At 34.5% G+C, this 20,841-nt stretch overlaps 1 protein-coding gene across 2 annotated transcripts; it reads left to right on the top strand.

The window, feature by feature from the left end:
* The first annotated feature begins 126 nt into the window (after positions 1 to 126).
* Positions 127 to 20,181, top strand: LOC147069456 (uncharacterized). Of its 2 annotated transcripts, none has more exons than XM_085950252.1 (12): positions 127 to 456; positions 1,311 to 1,474; positions 2,210 to 2,290; positions 3,100 to 3,263; positions 3,854 to 4,026; positions 4,236 to 4,335; positions 4,859 to 5,019; positions 6,241 to 6,362; positions 10,578 to 10,707; positions 13,006 to 13,132; positions 14,169 to 14,307; positions 19,985 to 20,181. In XM_085950252.1, the coding sequence occupies exons 1-12, from the start codon at positions 193 to 195 to the stop codon at positions 19,992 to 19,994; spliced, it is 1,635 nt and encodes a 544-aa protein (XP_085806378.1). In that variant the 5' UTR covers positions 127 to 192; the 3' UTR covers positions 19,995 to 20,181. The 2 variants fall into 2 exon arrangements, with proteins under 2 accessions (XP_085806378.1, XP_085806377.1); XM_085950251.1 differs by lacking the exon at positions 19,985 to 20,181 and adding an exon at positions 15,165 to 16,942 and having other exon boundaries at positions 14,169 to 14,302.
* The last annotated feature ends 660 nt before the right edge of the window (positions 20,182 to 20,841 follow it).

Raw genomic sequence — 20,841 nt, 5'->3', positions numbered from 1 at the left:
GGTCCCTATACATTTGTAATTTTTAGATTTGTAGGTACCTACCTAACTACTACAAATTACAAAATGTTCGAAAACTTAAAAATGTGCAGAGAATGACAGTTCTGATTGTTAGAAAATCGCAAATTTGTAGACAGCAAACACTGATCGGGAAGTAAACATCGTAAACATGTCAAATATTTAAAAACAAGAGAAATGAATAAAACTCTTTTGTTTTTCAATATTTGGGCGACATCTGTATATCCAAAGACCGTTATTCCACTGTACTCTAAACATTGTTGTGATATTTCAAGAAATTATACAAAAATCATGACCGGGGAGAATCCGTTCTGTCGTGAATTAATTGACAAATTTTCAGATTGGTCCTTCAACCCCTGTCCAAAGTATAATAAATTGCCTTTTGATGTCGTAACGCAAAACTTCGTGCGAATGAACGTTAAGAATGCCATTTTCTCAGAGGTTTGTACCTATTTCAATGACATGCAGCAGGTAAAAAGATATTAATAGGTAGCAGACAAGATATTCTTTCTTCTGGAAACCATAATTCCAAATGAAAGAATGCTCCCTTTTAGACCAATAAAACATTTTATAAAAAGATTATGAACTAAATTGTGTATATGGTATTATTTTAACTGTCACATAAGAACGTCAGTGTGTGCAGAGCTATTTTTCATTGCTATGTCAATCAGTATGTATGCATTCTGGGCAGAGAGAATATGAAACATTATACTCTACTAATAGGTATATTATACTACATATAGCACAAACGCATGGCGTTGCACTGGTGTACATGTTACACATAGCTGAATCACCAATATTATCATTAAATCTGTCAATTATTATTCTGCTATTGTTGGTTGTATTGACCTGTGTGTCCCTGATAACTATCTTAGAAATCGGGAACATCAGTTGTTTGTTCTCCCAAGGTGCAGAACTAACCTACCATTGGTAATGCCAATTGGGAGGGCAATAACTCTGTTCAACCAAGTAACTATTATAGGATGGATAATGATATATTCCACCTGCATGAGGATGAGTATATACGTGGGCATTGTTTTATAAATTCTTAAAATAGGGTCTGCTTAGCTCATTCGGTGTTCTTCCTTGTATCTAATTTGTATATTTTTTTTGTATTTACACTTTTGTACTGTTAAATAACTTTTATGTACTTAATACTGTTTTAATAATATTTCTTTATTTCTAAATTTCATGTTGTGAACGTTTTAAACTAATAATTTGGAATGTTCACTATAATATGTAAAGAATAAATAAAATTTGAATATAATATGGTATATTTATTTCTATAATTCCAGGTATTGCCGACCCCCTTGAAAGGTAACGTACGGCTGGTGTGTTCTTCAGAAGATGCCATGTCCACGATACTGGACTTAAAGCCAAGCGTCGCAGAACAAGATGGATTTATAGAAATGTTGGCCGGTAAAAATATGCCTAACGGGGCATTACCAGTTGCTCATCGGTAAGTTAAAGAAATCATTTGCATGTTTAGAATTCTAAATGAATGAGTATCATTCATTTTGTATATTAATATTCACTTGTAATTGTAAAATAACTGTTACTTAATACGAAAGTCAATACCACTTATCCGAGGCATCACCCCCACTTGAGGAAGAATTGAGATAACATGGAGTCCATTTCTCAAAATGAGACGCCTCCTCAGCAATTGAGACCTTAGCATGGATCTGAGACTGAGTACGGTTCGCTGTTATGTTCTCTTAATTTGGGAAAAAGTGAACCGGGGTCGGAAAAAACGATTGAAATGAAATTGTATAAAACTTAAATACATTAGAATTTATATTTATGTTACCGTCAATTCGTATTTCGTATGTATGTTCAACCGTCAGTTGATAATTTTTTAAAGCAAAAATCGTATATAGACATTATTTTATATGGCGAAGATGCACGTATCTAAAGATGCCACATTGATATCCTCGATTCTTTGGGTTTGGTTGGAACAGGATACCACAGTGGCGAAAGGGGTTGTTAACGTGTTAATACGAGAAAAGACAGAGCATTATGATGATACGAATATAATTATCTTTTCTCTAAGTTTACAGATTTTTTGGGCTTACACCCCAACTTATAAACCCCAACAAAATTACAACTGTTACTTAATTGTAATTTTCATCCTATGTAGTGAAAGCACGTCTCCCATTAATCAATGTTTCGAAAATGGTGTTATTGCTTATTACAGATATGGTGGGCACCAATTTGGTTACTGGGCAGGCCAACTGGGCGACGGAAGGGCAAATCTTCTCGGTGAATACATCAATCGGTACTTATCACGTCTTAATCAATAACGTGGTGTGTGTAATATTAGTTAAGAGTGTCATCATTTTGCAGATCTGTTCATTGTATAAAAAAACTTATATCGCAATTGTAACCAAATCCTTTTTATTTCCCTGTCTTGGCAATTTGTGCAATTGGAATATGATTGCGACGTTTCCTACAAATGAATCTACAATATGTAGAATCACTCACAGAACCACTCAGGCTTTGCGAAATTCACATAAATGTATTGTAACCTCACTGGGAATCGACCTCGAAGCCCCAAGATGAGAAGTCGATGATTTTTGCAATAGACTACAAAGGCCTATTTTCATATATGTTATGCTCTATCTTATTAGTAGAAGGCTTTCATCAACTCCTTTAATTATTGTACTAATCTACTTATGAAAAATCTGATAGTTTTTAGCGACTCCGGTTTTGGCTTTCAGCATCTTTGGGCACTGTGTACATTCACCGGCAGCAAATGTACAACTGACACAAAATACGGTTTCTTTCAACATTTTTCAACATAATATTATGCTAAATTAACAAAATAACAAAATAAAGGATCATGAAAAAGGCATAGTGAATTCCCCGAGCAATGGAAATACTTGTATAGTGTACACATTTTTTAAGCTTAAAAAAACTAAACCCAGGTCGCTAAAAACAATCCAAATGGAATAGTACAATACTCAAATCTAATACCTTTTTGATGTGCTACATATATATTATTTAATCCATAATTTGAATTACGGGTGTTTGAATAACTGCAATTCATTGAATTTCTTTTTTCACTTATTCTTTTGATAAATAAAGGGCTGAAGAAAAGTGGGAACTGCAGTTGAAAGGTTCGGGCCCCACGCCCTACTCGAGAGAGGGAGACGGCAGAGCTGTTCTGCGCTCTTCTATACGAGAGATGATCGCATCCGAGGCATTTCACTATCTTGGGATTCCTACATCCAGAGCCGCTGCACTTATAGGTGCATATTAATTGTTTTATCATTCACTTTTGGTTCCACTGCTTTTGCATACACGGTATTTAGGAAAAGAATATTATCATATTTGTATACATAAGCATGAGCGTATGATCGGTCTTCCGTGTGAATCTCGTAAATTTTTTTAGAAGTGAAACACATCACACAAACGCTGAGGCTTCGCGTAGATCATCGCGTAATCACATAGATGTATTGTGACCTCACTGTGAATCGAACCCAGAATCTCTGAAATTAGGAGCTTGAAGTGTCTTGCACGACTTTCGATAAATTAATATACTTTTTTACGAATAATAATTAACCGACGTTAGACATTCACCCAACCCATTGTATCCTTTCGACACATTGCAAAAATAACATGTCACTTTTCCTAAACACGGGATTCAAACTCGCACCCATGGATTTATAGATTAAGCACTTTGCCATACTCTATAACAGGGCACGATATGTTTGGTCTGTGTTTATGTATTTTTGGGAGTTTTTTTGCATTTGTCTTTGTGAGAATTCTTGTTTATAATTGATTGACTGAGGTTAAAAAATCGCAAATAGCGAGAAATGACAGTATGTTTTTTTTCCAGTAAGTGATGACCCAGTGATGCGTGACATGTTTTACAGCGGACATCCCAAATATGAGAAGGCTGCTGTCGTGTTACGTCTGGCGCCATCTTGGTTCAGATTCGGCTCTCTAGAAATATTGACTCGCAACGGGGAAACGGATCTGTTGAAAAAACTGTGTAATTTAATTATTAAGGTATGGATAGGCATACGGCCGCTCGATACATGACTTTTTGCTATAACCGCCTTTTTAAATTATGGCGCAATTACGATTTACAGCTAAGAAAAATACTTTTCGATGAAAAATCAGTACGTCAAGCCCATACCATTTGGCAGTGTATCCCATCTCACTCTCTTGTTTGGCCCATTTAAATGTTACAATAGTATTCTGCAATATGATTTCAGGAACACTACCCACAAATATCAATAACGGACGACGCCCGATTTTTGAAACTTTTCAACTTGCTGGCACAGAGATCACTGGAGTTAGTTGCCATATGGCAAGGTATGTAATTGGTTATCTACGTATCAGTGGCGAAGGTTCATGTTGAAGGTAGGTAGACTGTAGTAATAATCTTTGCAATTTAGGTACATTTTTCATTTGCATTCATTTATATTCATCTGTTAACGAAAGAATGAAATTTGTATTAGCAGAATCGTTTAGGGGGATCCTTATATGTTGTTACTTACCCACTTAAACTGACGCTACAGACTATATAGGTCCACGGCCGACTGCACAACCGTTGTCCGCGAATCTCTATCCCGAGTTCTCCTCTCCAGTAGGTTGTACTCAGCCTCTGCATCTGTTTTGATATTGGCTATTCATCTGCTCCGGGGGCCGAGTGCCTACAGGGGTTCCTTCATAAACTTTATGGAAAGTTCTATTTTTCACGCTCTCAAGACATTAACTATATTGGACTAGATTGATTGAAGAGCTCAGCGTTTGTACGGATGCGGTTGTGCCAACTTTCTTTAATCGGTTCCAAAATTAAAATGAATTTGAGATGAATGTATTGTATATAATGCAGGTTATGGATTTGCCCACGGTGTTCTCAACACTGACAACATGAGCATGCTCGGTCTGACCATAGACTTTGGACCTTTTGGCTTCGCTGACTCGTACGACAGCGGGTACACTCCGAACCACTCTGACAACCAGGGAAGATATTCACTCGGCAACCAACTTGAAGTGAGTGTATATTCGATTCTTTCTTGACAATCTTCTGTTTTATTGAGTGGCGAGCATAGACGAATATCTAAATAATCGTGTTTGGACCGGTAAATGTCAGCTTACTATCAAACGCAATGCCAAGATCCCTTACAGATGGTATTCGCGAAAGAACTCTGCCATGGATCGAATATTGAAAAAATAATACTCGCGAGGCTCTAGTAAAATGATAAAATATTGCATTTATCGATACTGAAGTCCAGTTGGTTACGCCTGCCCCAATCTAATATATTATTATCTATATCAAGTTGGAGTTGACGACAATCGTCCAAGGTGACAACCTCCATGAAGAGTTTCAAGTCATCAGCGAACAGCAAAAACAGCATTTTTAATGACCATTGCTATGTCATTTATAAAAATCGTGAACAATGGCCCCAAGTTTGAGCCCTGAGGGACACCAGAAAATGTTTTAAATATTCGTGACTGATAGAGGCCGTACGATACGTATTGTCGACGGTTCCTAAAACAACTCCCTTAACTTATAGTCGGCCTTGGGTAGTAAAGCACTTGACAGTTCAGTTGGCAGCCACAGAAAAATGCATATTTTGTATGCTGGCGGTTTGAAACATGCCCTAATCTTTGCCAGTTTGCGTATAAAGGAAAGTTTTAAAACACTATTCAAAAGTAGATTGACTTTTAGACAATTTTGTACATGAATTTCTATGCTTCAGACCTATGTCACTTTTATACACAGATTTGTGTTTTGTATGTGTAACATTTACTTTTTTTGTTTGTTTAAGTAAATATTCTGAATGATGATGATTCAGTGTATTTTGCTGCCCATCTATGTACCTACAATAATAGATGTATAGCTTTCGGCACAATTTGACCATAATATTTCGTGTACACAACGATCGATTTACATAACTAGTAAATAATATAAGCTACACATTCAATTATAATTGGTGGATTGGACTGTTTGAGTGAATCTGAAATTGTATTGAAATGTGTGTGGTTTTCGACGGATGCTTGTGATAACAGTGTGAAGCTGCTACAAATGAAACTGCAATAATTTATGCATTTGTACTATATAGTAGTCTTTTTTTCCATATTCTTCTCCAAAGACTTTAATCTGTTTATGTCATATTATTACATATAATCTTAGAATGGAAGAATTAGGTTGTGTTTTTGTTGAAGCTTCCGATGATTCTTTCGTAAATATTTGGAATATATTAATTGCAGGTGGTAAACTGGAATTTGAACAAGTTGGCCGCGGCCATGGTCCCCTTGTTATCCTCGGCAGATAAGAATCACATTGCTTACATATTGAGAACGCTCGAAACGTCGGGGAAAGAAAAAATTCTGTGAGTATTTTATTAATTAATTTCCATTGTATCATCTATTGAATCAGAATCAAAGTTTAATAACGATCATTAGACCGATGTGTAGTAAAGTAATAAGTAAATCGACACGTTCATTTCTACAGAGCGACTTTTATATCAAGTCTTCTACTTCATCACGGTAATTTCTGGAACTAAAACCTACCCGCATTTAATTTCCCCGTGCCCATAATTCAGTAGGTATGATATTGCGTGGAGTTTTATTAACATTAAAACGCCTAAACCTTTACGAAAGCAAACAAAGAGCATTATTTCGAATGTAGAAGTATTATGTGGAGAAACAAAGAAGAAAACTTTTAATTTCTTTCAATATGGCCAGAGATATTGTATCTGCAATGTGAAAGAGCATGTGATGTAGAAGGCTTGATATAAAACATCACACTGTAAGCGAAGCATGTGGACTTCCACAGAGTAGTGATTGTATTAAGGCGATACTTCAGTGAAACGGCAAATAATTTTCAACTATAGGCGTGACGAAATTTTGGACTCGCTGGTAGTCTGAGAGCGAACGTCGAGGTGTCAATACGTCAATTTGTTTCGTGATGGTGACAGTGGCATTAATTCTTAAATCGTGTAAAGATGACTAAAAACGTTACCCATTTACTTTAAAAAGAAAACATGCCAATGAATATATTATTATTGTTACTAACAGAACATTAAACGGACGCATGTTGGATTTATATGACAAATTATATTTCGGTCGGCATGCGTCATTTGCACCCGCGACCCGCAATCCGTGCATCACCTAGCCACGATCTTTATAGACCATGCCTCAACTAAGGTATAGCCTTAACAAATTTTTGTTTCTACAAAAAACAGATGTTAGCCACTTGCTCGGCCAGTTAGGTCCATGCTCTAGGTTCAAACACTCATTGAAAAACAACATGCTAATTAGTCAGATATTGGATTCGAACCCGAGATCCATGACTTTATAAGCCGATGTGTTACTGCTTGGCCATCGTGCATAATAGTACTTATTACGCAGCTCTTGTAGTTCATTACGTAAGGCATTGGCCATTCATCCGGAGGCCCCAAATTCGATTTTTAGTCAGATCACAATATATTTTTGTGATTTTATTACTAAATACACTACTGTTTCACTACACTACTGTTATTGGGCCTCATAGCTTGTTATAGAGTTAAAAAAAATATAAGTGTATAGATTTGTGGATAAATAAGAATGAATAACCAATCCATAGCAAAAATATTGTCAGAAGAAGAAGACTATAGTTTCAGACAAAGCAAGATTGTTGTGATTATCTATGCAAACACTAACCAGAAATGAATGAATATTTTGGAAGCACTTAATCGATAGAGAATTTTGTGAATAATATTAATGGACACGGAGAGGATGTTGCCATTTTGTTAACCCGGCCGCTGCGTAAGTTTCAATATGAAAGAAGCCCGGTCTGCGGTACGGTTTTTCTAAATGCTATGCTTCGCTGTATTATGATAAATACGGCAATTAAAAATAGCTGGTATAACTGTTATCGTAACTGTTTCAGTTTTATTGAGCATTGTGTTATGTTAGTGATTGTCGTTTTATGTTTTATAAAAAAAACAATATTTATTTTGTAAAATCTGCGTAATATTTTTTAAGTGCTATAAAAACATTTTTTGCGTGAGGTTTTAAAATTTTATAAACATTAAATTGCATGCAAAGATAATATGTAATATAGTTGAAAAGTCAATATTCCATGATTTATATTTTATATTATGTTGTATACCCCGTGTGTTTTTTTTTATACTTACGTTTATTTATACGTTTTATATATTCCTTCATAGTAATTCGTAATTTATTGGTAAAACTCGCAATCGTCCTAACTAAAATATAATAATATATTATATTTTTTCATTCCGTGTGGACGCATCCTTACAAATATTTACGACTTTCAATAATGAGCTCGATTTATGACTTTCAAACAATTGGGGTGACACATGACCATGAGTAATAAAAATAAATGACATAATCCAGAACACAAGTTCAAGTACATATTTAGAAATATTTCGAGACACATTATTGTTTTTGGTTCGGTTTTTTGGTTGTCTTTTATTCCCGCAAACATGGTGTTGTTCACTCAGCGCACACTCAACTCGAATGAAAATATTTTGTATGCCTAGTGCGCAGGCGCTGTAAAATACCGCGTAGATTTGAACTGATGCAATCGTACCGGCGAATCTCAATAGATCGAGAGGGTTCGAAAGATCGATGATTTTGAAATTAAAACAACATATTTTTGACAAAGTTATATAGGTGGAAGTAGGCGGATGGATCGGGCTATTTTTTAATAAAATTCTCAATGCCGCATGAAAAATATTTATTGCGTTATCCACAGGTCAAGGTTTGCGTATCTGACTGCTATACGGTCGCCCATGTGTTACGTACTAGCCGTATCCTACTGGATTACGGTCGCCGGGAAAGGTTTAATAAGTAAAAAATAATGCTGGGAATACTTTATCCGCAGTGCGTGCATTTACAATAGAATGCTGATTAAGTAACTACTAAATTATTTAATATTATAAGGGTTTTTCAATAAAGGAACGATATTTTTGACAGTCGATTGTGGGTATAATATATAAATTATATTATAATATTTCCTGATGGTTCTTTTCTTCATAATATGTATTTGGCATTTATTAGTATGGTGTGGTGTACAGTTTGACAATATAATGAAAGAGTTAATTTATATCATCCCGATTATACCCCAATTTTGAAGAAAATCATGTTTCGTGACTAAGTTAATTTTTGGCTGAGCGGCTTTGTCAATAATCAGAGAAATAAAAACAAGAAGCTTAGCACACTTTGGCCATGTCCGATATCCTGAGAGATATCAACTTATCTTATCATTGAAGAGAAGATCTCCGGTAAGCGAGGCCATGGTTGAAGAATGTCCTGGCTCAAGAACCTTAACCCTTTTACTCCCATTCGGCCGATATTTCGGCTCACCATACCTATGCGAAAACTCCATCTGGGCCGATCCATCGACCGAAAGTTTGGAACCAAATTTACGATTTATTCCAAATTTTTTCCCGTCATATTTCGTCTGGTGTAGACAAAGCACTATATTCACTCTGTATTGGGTGTGACTAATATTTATTTTAGTGTCGCACTTGTTTATAATTATGTCATACCCTAATAACTCACAAGTCATAATTGCTCTTGCTGTTGAACTCGAGACCAAAGAGGGTCATAAAAATAATAAAACATTATTTTTATGACACATTTTAAATTCAGATATTTCTTTTAGTTGTTTTATGATTCATATATCACATTACAAAATGAATTTTGTAATTTTTATGAACTGACTGAACAAACAATGGATGCCCACTGTTCTCTTGGTAGATGGTGAAAAAATACATGAATAAATATTATTATAAATGATTTAGTGCTTTGAAACTTATTTTTTGAAATTACTTCATTCCCATATCAGTTAGTCCTCGATACTGTATCAAATTCTCTTGCGATTTCGTGAATTGAATAATATTCTTGAATACCTTGACAATATACGATTTTTTTTGATTACTTTATAAAAATTCTATTTTATAGAGAAATAATAATATGTTTATTTTTTTTTCTGTTACTAGATAAGAATAGATTATATTATAAAATTTGATATATCATTTATAAATAAAAAAATGTTGTCACACTTGTTTTGTTGTTCAAACATAGTTTTATCCGTTCATTTCTAAATAAATATTGATACATAATTTTTTTCTTTTGTTTTATTGATGTAAACTATCAATATTATTACTTATTATTGCTTTATACACCATTGAGAACACATAAAAAAAGTTTCAAATTTTTAAAACATGTGTAGAATTATTTATTTAAAAAAAACTAAATCGACAATTTTTTGGCAAAAAACGCTTGGGAGTTTTCACATATGCTAGGCTAAATCAGCTGGGAGTAAAAGGGTTAAAGACTGGTTCGAACTCAACACTAATCCATCCCTGTTTAGACGTCCAACAACGGATATGGCACAAAAATAAGATCTCACTGTGTTGCTTATCCGTCATTCCGCTATGCATCATTTTCTAAGTTAACAATGGACAAATATTTGCAGATGAAAATCGCAATAAATAAATAATCTGACATGTATCCCCCCAATGTATTTATGTATCATTGAATTTATTATATTGTTATAATGTGTAAGTAAAAACTACATATTGTGTTTTCAGGAAGAAATTCATATCAAAGTTGGGCCTACAGGACGGGCGGGTGGAAGATAGTGACCTGGTGTCTAAACTCCTTACCATGATGGAAGAAACCGGCGCCGATTTCACCATCACCTTTTGGCAGCTTAGCGAAGTAATTATTATGTAGTTTTTTTTACCGTGAGATATGTTAAATAATGTAAATTTACAATTAATTTATGTTAAAACTTAACACTTAAATGTGTATATTACTTTCCAAATCTATCACATTATTAATGTTTAATATTATTACAAATTAGCAATGGCATCTGTGCATAAAAACTTTAACTATTTTGTCAGCACAGTTTGTCCACTGCAGAAAACTGCAAGTGATTAAATTTCATTTAAACAAAAATTAAAATAATTACAAGATAAAAAGAACTTTTTATATACGTTTTTAAATTTTCTGTTGAATCATATAAACTTGACTTGACTAGCTTAAACGATCAAAATAATTTGTACATAAATACTGAATAAACATAGAATACTGAAATGTCATTTTGACTATTAAAAGAAGTTTTTGAGGTATTAAAAGAATGCATTGGCATCGTGTTCTGATATATTCTAAAAGTTTCAAATGTCTAGCTAGTCGGGAAGTTAGTTAAAAATCGATTGCAAGATTTGTACTGGATAAACAACCACCGGACAAACAAGAATACGACCTAATAAAAATGTTGTAAAATAATACAGTTTGTTGTTGAAAGGCAACACCACGCAATTATTAAGGGTTAATAAAATAAGCGACCGCCCACTTTACTCATGTGGTGGTAATAGATATGTCTATGGTGATTGTGACAAACAAAAAGAATATTAATACGAGGGTGGGTCAATAATTCCTTAGAAAAAAGCATTAAAACAGTTTTTATTTTTGTATTTTTTTTTTATTTCTCAACATAATCTCCTTGGAGCTCAATACACTTGGTTAGACGTTTCTCAATTTTTTTTTAAACCGTCAGAAAAATAAGTTTTCGGAAGGTCCTCAAAATAAGCATTTGTCCGATCGATGACTTCTTCATTTGAAAAAAAACGTTGTCCACTTAGCCATTTTTTTAAGTTTGGGAAAAGGAAAAAGTCACTGGGGGGCTAAATCTGGCGAATACGGTGGGTGGTCGACCAATTCGAACTTCAATTCTTCAATTTTAGCCATTGATCGTAAACATGTGTGAACACGGGCATTGTCCTGATGAAAGAGGATTTTTTTCCTGTTTAAATGAGGCCGTTTTTCTTCAATTTTGTTTTTTAGCTGGTCCAATAAAGATGCATAATAATCCCCTGTTATTGTTTTTCCTTTTTCCAAATAGTCAACGAAAATAATTCCACGTGCATCCCAAAATACAGTAGCCATAACCTTACCAGCTGATTTTACGGTTTTCGCCTTCTTTGGACATGGTTCGCCTTCCGCAATCCACTGCTTTGACTGTTCTTTCGTCTCGGGAGTATAGTGGTGTATTCATGTTTCATCTACAGTCACAAAGCGACGAAAAAATTCATCCGGATTGCGTTGCATGAGCGACAACAGGGCTTTAGAGGCCACCACCCTATTGCGTTTATTGTCGACTGTGAGCACATGCGGCACCCATCTTGCAGAATTTTTTTTCATGCCCAATTTGTCATGTAAAATAGAAATGACGCTACCTTTTGAGATCCCTGTAACCTCAATTATCTCACTCAACTTTAATCTTCGGTCACTTAACACCATATCGTGGATTTTATTGATCATTTCTGGTGTAGTCACCTCTACAGGACGTCCTGAGCGTGGTTCATCCTTTGTTGATGTACGACCACGTTTAAATTCATTTAACCAGTTATAAATAGTTGCAAGTGAAGGAGCAGATGTGCCGTGAACTAAATCCAACTCATTTTTTATTTCCTTTGCTGTTAACCCTTTTATATTAAAATGTTTAATAACAGCTCTAAACTCAATTTTCTCCATTTTTGTAAACAAGCAATTTTTTTTTTTAAATGTACGAGAAACACACAACAACCCGACCAATCTGATTGAAACTTCGCAGCATACTGAATCGGTAGTGCCGCTGCATGAAAACAAACCGCTTACAGTACTAGTCGCGCCACCTGTCGGCTTTTCTAAGGACTCATTGACCCACCCTCGTACATACATAGACAGTGATCAATGTATAAATATTTCTGCAGAATTAAGTATTACCAACGCAGCAACAGTCTAATACGTATATTTGGTTAATTTTAAATATTATTTTGTATAAAAGCTGATCTTTCTAATTTCACCCATGTCATACAAGTATTAGTTATAATTACAGACCCAATAATTTCATAGTACATATTATTTATTTAAAGATGTCACTAGTTTCTCATTTCGTAAAAAATCATTACTTATGTTAACGTCCTCAATTGTTAATGTTTCTATGAAATATTATGTGTTTTTTATTGTTTATAGTTGGATGCGGATAAATTGTCAAATGAAAGTTTATTGGAGGGCAAGTGGGCACTGCATCGGCTTTCAACACATTCCTCTTGGGTGGAGTGGACCAAAGACTATCAACAGAGGATCTTGAAGGGACCAGGTAAATTTAACACCATGACACACCAATATTAGATTCAAGTTTAGATGAGGTATTATTATAGTAGAAGTAGAACAATGATTTAACCTTATATGGGATATTTTCACTGTTCTTGATGTTGCGGCGAAATGAATAAATCTAAAGGTTAACATTGAGAAGACCAAGTACGAGTATCCAGGAAGGACACCGAGGATTGGGAAATAACTCGACATTCAACAGAACCGCTGTTTTTAAGTACGGAAACCAACATCTCCCAAAAGAACGAGATGAACATCGAACTTCTTCACATGCTCCAACTACGTCGTGCATTTTGTCTGCTATAACTATCGAACTTCATGCTAATTCAACTGCATCCTGTTATGCTCCAGCATCGGAACATAAGGCAAGCACAAGGTTGCGTCACTTCCCTCGGTCCATCGTCATGTCTCACGCCTCCCAGCAAGGTGAACGTATCGCTTTTGTAGCATCAGAATTCTTCGCTTATTAGCTTCAAGAATGCGACAGAATTCTTGAGGCTGTGTTACAATGGTACCGAGTGTCGTACACTCTGGTGGCATGCAGAACACATGTCAAAGCAATGTGAAGCGCCTCGTCATGATTATGCCAATCACTGAGGACTGATATGTCAGCAGCTCATAAACTCGAGTGTTTGTAATGTAGCTACCAGTGTACCTCAAAGATTCCATGTAGGTATCAATTCTCAAAGTCTCGGTAAGATGCCTGCAGTTTTTTGGACATATTGTTCAGCAAGGACTAGATAATCTGGAGATACTGGTCATTTTCGATACACTTCAGGGAAGGCGAAGCAGAGGAAGAGCATCGTCGTGCTAGAACGACTGAGTTAAGAAATTCCAAAAAAATCTGACTATGCCTGCAGATAATTAATACCATAGTTTTTACTGAAATATTTTTAGGGTAACGTGAAAAAATCAATGAAGCCATGAAACAATGAAGCTTGAAGACCACTAGAATTCTCATTTCAAATATTAAATTATTTTGTGTGGATGCACTGTAGAAGTTAATATATTGTTTTGAATAGGTGAATTGAAATCGGCAGCCGTTGTTGAAGAGGAGAGAAAGAAGCGAATGAAAGCCGTCAACCCTCGGTACGTGCCGCGCAATTGGATCCTGCAGGAAGCAATCGAGGCTGCGGAGAAGGATGATTTTTCAAAGGTAACGTTTATATCTCCATAAATCATCTCTATTCCTGGACAGATTTTCCGTTATTAGTAATATACTGGTGTATGAACATCGCAAATATAAATGCATTCAATTGAACGTAACTATCTAAAAAAATTCTAACCTATCACATTGTATTTACAAGCACACATTGGGTTGGCATGTCACTCGTTGAATAAATATAATATATGCAGTCATAAAAGTGTTAAAAAAAACTTTATTTTATATAGATGAAGCCCGAATGTATGAAATTGAAGCAAAAACGGACCGCTGGTTTACTGATTAAGTTAGCTACAAGTCACCGCATTGCAGGATCATTTGAGAAGAACTTCACACTTCTATTAAATTTCACTATTATTTCAGATTCACCCGATTATTAAATTACATAATATAATATGATTCTATGTGCAGATACATATTGCCAAAACATGCCTTGAATACTTAAATTCATAGGGTTGTATAGTTTATAATTAAATTTGACTCTAATTTGACATTAAACTCATCTCACATGTTGCCGTATCAAACCAGAAATTTAGCTATAATGCCTGTGAAAAGATACTCCCTGTCAATTTTATGTAGGCAGCCAAAAGTGATAGGTACCACTCACCAATATTTTTAAGACGAATAATGTAAAACAAAGCAACAGATTCTAAGCCAGAACGTGAGTAGTGATTTTGTTTTCAGGACTGCCAATAGAAGAAAAAAAACAATGAACATGTTACCAATACAACCACACGTATTTTGTTTTATTCAACTGCTCTCAAAATTATTAATATAGAATGCATGTAAGATTCCTGATATCTAGAGTCCAAATTCTTTGGTGTCCACCAATCATCAGTTGATACATTAATTTCAGGTGAGGTTCCTTCTTGAAATAATGAAGAAGCCGTTCACGATCAACGAGGAAGCGGAAGAGAAAGGATTCGGATCGGAGCCTCCGCCGTGGGCCTACCGACTCAAGCTCAGCTGCTCAAGTTAAAATGAGCAAACCCTGCATCATCATTGACCTGCTGTACATATCATTATTAGTGTCATGTATTATAGTTTCTGTACATATTATATCAAAGTCTACTTTCGCCCTACAAATTAGTTGATAGCGATGCGAAGAGGTAAAGGAAGGTAATCAGGTTATTTGGTTTCCATTGCCACAGGCTATGCCATTTCGAATGTCATCGCAAACTTTGGAAAATTGTGTTTCGATGAATAGCAAGTTACTGATTGTCAACTATATTTTTGTTCCATATTATCTCTGTCTGTTCTAATGAATAACATCTGAAGATAGTAATAGTGGCTTGCAATAACGCCTTCAGAGGCAAGTCATTGAGTCGGATCTCGCAAGAATAGTAACTATTCTATTACGCTCCAGAATGATCAAATAGTTTCAAAGTGATGACGCAGACGGTCGGTGGAGATTACATTATTTCGTTTAATTACAAGTAAAACACGGTCCAACCTATGAACGAAGCGACATGCTGAAGGAAAGCAACCTAAACGATATAGTAAACAAACATATTGACTACAGGGGTCAAACAGAGACGTATCGTTTCCTTTAAATGTGTTAACAAAAATCATTCGCCAGCCAATTTGAATACCAACATTGTTTATCAATGATGAATTTGTCCCAAAGACTATTTTAATACGTACTGATGGTGTTTACTATCTCCAAAATTCAAGAACACATCCATTCTTAACAAATTTAAATATCTCTACAAAAAAAGAATGCATATTCAGAGGCATAATATTCTACTGTAAAATTTACTCATTAGGATTTACAACATTCTATTTTAGATTGAAACGATTGCGTAGCAACTGTCAAACTAAACGGTTGGGAACCAGTGATCTAAATTAATCAAACAACTGTATCTATGGCAACAGCATCATACAAAAACTTAATCACTTTACTGTACGTCAGTGGCGAAGGGTGGAGATGGCCGTGGAGATCCGCGATAAACAGTGCACACTGAACTTTGTCAGTCATACTTATTTGTTTTCATTGAATTAAACAGATTGTTATATTTTAGTGGCGTTGCTATCATATTAAATTTGGTGGAATTGTTATTTATATAAGGCTCTCGGAGGCCAATTAAATTATAAGTAGCTATTTGTGGAGAAGCTGTGTCGAGTAGTCGCTTAAAATATTGCACAATAATAAAAATGTAAGTGAATTGTTAAATTTATGTTTACTCGTAATGTATATTGGAATTTAATGGATAAAATACTCGAAAAAAACAATGCATGGTACTTATTAAGGGGTAAAAATCATATCGAAAGATTTTAGAATAATATTGTCTTTTTTAGAAGAATCATGAAGAGCTAAGGATTAAAACGATCCAAGTGCATAGTAAACAACTTTAAAGTTAAATATGCAATTGTAAATTGTAATGTAACCTTTTTTAACATTCTGTAAATGAGGTAGGTACTTTATTTTTATTAATGTTGTGGCAATTGAACGATTTTTTATTTATCACTTGTATGTATTCAATCAATACTCTTCTTCCGACCATGTCCGATCCTAATAAGATCATGTTATGCGCCTCCACAGAGTAGAGGTTTGTATTGACAGATTTTGTTTTTACGAGAAATGGATGTCAGCCACTTGCTCAATCTATTAGGTCCATACTCTGACTCATACACAAATTGAAAAACAATATGTGTACTTGCCAGACCCAGGATTCGAACCTGGGACCCACAACGCTTAAGCCGTGCAGTCAATCAATACTCAGCACCTCAATGACTAATTCCTTTATGAATCGTGTATGGAGTGTTTATAACACTATTGAGAAAATATAAACGCACAACATTAATGTGAGGTTTGATAGTTTTGACAGAAAACAAGATATACTCACTGAGTGAGTAAAAGCGATGGAATAGGCGTGATTTAAGTGCTAGTCGAGAATGGCAACCATAAGAATAATCTGCCTAATTGCTGCGCACCAGAAGAAGCGGATGTTCAAGATTAAATTATTCTACTATAGCGTCAGACGATTTGGAGAATAAATTCAATACGGCGAACATTCAACTCAAACAACTGAGGTTAAACTTATTTACCCAATTCAGTTATACAACTTATATTACTTAATTTTCATAAAATAAGGTTCCCACTTTGCTATAAGATGTCAAGTAATATGTATATATTGATATGTCATATCATCGTTAATTTTCTACAAACACGTATCTCAAAAAAGACAACTTTTTAGGAGAGGCAAATAACAACATTATTCTCTCAGTTTTTAATTTAGAAATAAATTTTCTTCTATGAAATATCCATTTCGTATAGTTACACATATTTTTATGAAAAAAAAGGTATGTTTCTTCAATTTATCACACTATACTTTCGACTGCAGTAAACAGGTATCTTGACTTACGAGAGAGAGCTTCAGTATAATCATGTGTCGGAGTTCAGTATTCTGTTTACTTACAAACACGTAACTCAAGATACGAGTTTACAATATTTATAAAAGTCTTTTATTGTGATATGAGTTTTATGTAATTGCCTATTATGTTATAAAGTATGTTTTGAGATACATGTTAGTGGAATATGTGCATATTCAAATTCTGAATTCATTACATCAAACAACTGAAAACTGACAAAAATTGAGATACATGTTTATAGAAAATTAGCGATGATATATGTGTTCAAAGTACTGGCGTCAACAGTCAACAATACACATATGTAATTACTTTTAGAGGTCGCTCCCCAATACCGGTTTAAGGGGCAGGATTCTGAAGGGTGAAGGGGGGCGATCATAATTCGATTTTTATTGATCAATTATAATTGGATCAACCGTTTGTTCACACGTTTCAACGAATATACAATCAAACTGACAGTTTGAAATAAAATGACGCAAAATGCAGTTGTCCATGTGAGTGTACCTACACATTATCTTTGCGAGTTATTAAACGAAAATAATGAAAATTGTTGTCAGAATGTAACGAAAAACAGATAATGATCATGTTTGGGTTAGGCATTGGAATTTGAGAAGGCTAGCGCTTCAGCGCAACTATTCTATACACAAGGCTGCTATCGAGGCTAGTTTATCATACTTATGTATTTAGGCGGTTCATTGTTACAATGAGTTAACCGTCTGATCTATCAAAAAGTGGTATGTTTTAACAGCACTTCTTTTGGTTGTGTTAACGTTTAGAGCGAGATAGACAGTTTTGCCGACTAACTTATTGTAACAATATAATACCTCGATATATAAATATGGTAAACTACCCTCTATATAATCTACCCTCAATATATCCACACGCGCCCTTTCTGAGAAAAATGCAGATAGATATAGAAAGCATTCAACACATCGCGGACACGACATCTATAAACGTCGTATTCTGTTAGATGTGATATGACAGGACGTCCATTGACGTCCATTGACGTCCTCTACTGTGGAACGGAATACGACACGACGATTATAGAAGTCGTATTTTGGATTAAAACAATTTGTTCCCTGTCTACTAGTGCGAACATATTTCCATTAGATAATGTCATATCATAAGACTTCATTTCTATGTATCCAAATCGAACATTCTTAATACAATAATTTCAGTGTCATATCACTAACATGTATTAGATAACGTGTGTCCGCGAATGTGTTAAGAATGTCTGAACAAAAATTATAATTTTCTAAAATTAGGTCCAATTTTCTACCATCAGTTATTTTTTGACGGAGAAGATAAAGTATCGCGATTTCTATAGGAGGATTCCACAAAACAATCATATTATTTTTTTGCATAATATATTGAAAGACTTTCAAGTCATGTTATTTAATTATATCATAATGATTTTTAAGACTACACCTTGTTGAGTGCAGAGAACAATTATTCACACACCTTGGAATTCCATTCCAATTCAATTATTGTAAACAGCGACGACTCATAACTTGAATGATAAAAGTTATATTGATTTAGTAAAAGTTTGAATCAATTTATTTGATTTTAGTTGATTAACAAAAATCGAATCTTAAAGAACTCATTTTTATTCTCTTTGAGGTTTTCACTATTTATCAGCATAAACCATAAATGTTAGCTGTTTACAGGTTGACATTTTAGATTTATCATGTATCCAGTACTTATAGTCTTACCAGTGTTTAAAATTGGAAAATTTAAAATAATATTTTTATGTAGCGAATGTTTGTCGCAACTATTTTATTATTCAAGTAGACATTGTGTCACCCACCAAGTCCTTAGAGAGCATGTCGAATGTTTGTGATCCTAACTATTGATTAATGAAATATGCGGCAGTCATATACTATCCTTAGGGAGGACTATATTAATGCTATCGAAACATTAGCATAATTATAGACATAATATATAAAATTAAAATTCCTTCTTCCTTTTGGCCAAGACGAAGGTTGCTTTTGGTCTATTCAGCTAATTGTAGCCATGTAGTCATCCTGCACCATGTAACAATAATTATTTCTGTGATAGATTGTACAAATTTAATGTACAAAATGTCAAATGAAACAACTCATTTAATATATTGTGATAAATTGTATATTACTATTTTATTTGCTTTTTTACAATATATTTTAATTAGGCATAAAATTATCACAGCAAATTGTATCTTTATTTCAACTAGAAGTGTTGACATTATTGTAACAGAAATAATGGATATTTTAATAATAAAAGAAATATAACACCACACTTTGGATATTCAATCAATCCCAACGGGTCTAGAATGATGTGACGCCGGGACAAGTAGACGTCGAGATAACTGGGCACTGCACAGATGAACGAAAAGCTTGAAGAAGGTTTATGGTTGTTGCAAAGATTCACGTTAACGGTGTGCTTTAACAGTTCAATAGTACACTGAACTGCATCGATATTTTGCAATAATATTTGTCAATATTCTGCAAAATTACACAATGCATTTTAACAACATAAGTGCTTTGTTTTACCACGTAAACCCCCAGTTCAATTAATATGATGTATTAGATTGTTGCAATATATTGCACAATGTTCAATATACAGGTATCAGCTCTATCTTGCACAATATACTCTTGGTGAATATTGATATTGAACAGGTTTGTGTAATACATTATGCCTTTTTCTAAATGATCAATGTATAAAAGTCCTATTAGATGTCAGTTCTGTTGTCCGTTCAGCCGAAGTTTACATTTTGAAACGGCGATGTATTTAGACAATCAGTTTAGCTGTCCGTTCAGTCTCAGTTGACAGTTCAGTTGGGAAACGGTAATGTATATTTACATATTTTTTGAAAATTAATTTTTAAAAATGAATATTATGTTTATGATAACTTTCTAGAGATATTGGTTCCTATAATGCAGTACCTATATTTGAAGGAATAATAATATTTCAATCGAAGTTAGAAAAGTAGTATGAAACATACGGCAACATAGTAATTTACACGTCGATTGAACTGGCGACTCTAAGAACGGATACGATAACTGATGGAAAACCCATCCTGTCTCGTCTCCGTTTCGATTTCAGTCGGCCGCTTCAGTTTTGCATTTACACATCAGTTTAACTGACAGCATCGACTGAAATGGAGACAGCAAAACTGATCGTTTAAC

Source organism: Rhyacophila brunnea, unplaced genomic scaffold, assembly GCF_057557595.1.
Source record: "Rhyacophila brunnea isolate RB1 unplaced genomic scaffold, BYU_Rbru_1.0 scaffold_23, whole genome shotgun sequence".
Classification (NCBI taxonomy): Eukaryota; Metazoa; Arthropoda; class Insecta; order Trichoptera; family Rhyacophilidae; genus Rhyacophila; species Rhyacophila brunnea.
The sequence above is the reverse complement of the archived record's forward strand: the minus strand, read 5'-3'. Positions and strand labels throughout refer to the sequence as shown.

Excerpts from the sequence above, each read along its gene's own strand:
- LOC147069456 (XM_085950251.1), top strand. The coding sequence starts at position 193 with ATGAATAAAACTCTTTTGTTTTTCAATATTTGGGCGACATCTGTATAT. Across the intron at positions 13,133-14,168 it reads GAGGATCTTGAAGGGACCAG|GTGAATTGAAATCGGCAGCC; the intron begins GTAAATTTAACA and ends TGTTTTGAATAG. Across the intron at positions 14,303-15,164 it reads AGAAGGATGATTTTTCAAAG|GTGAGGTTCCTTCTTGAAAT; the intron begins GTAACGTTTATA and ends CATTAATTTCAG.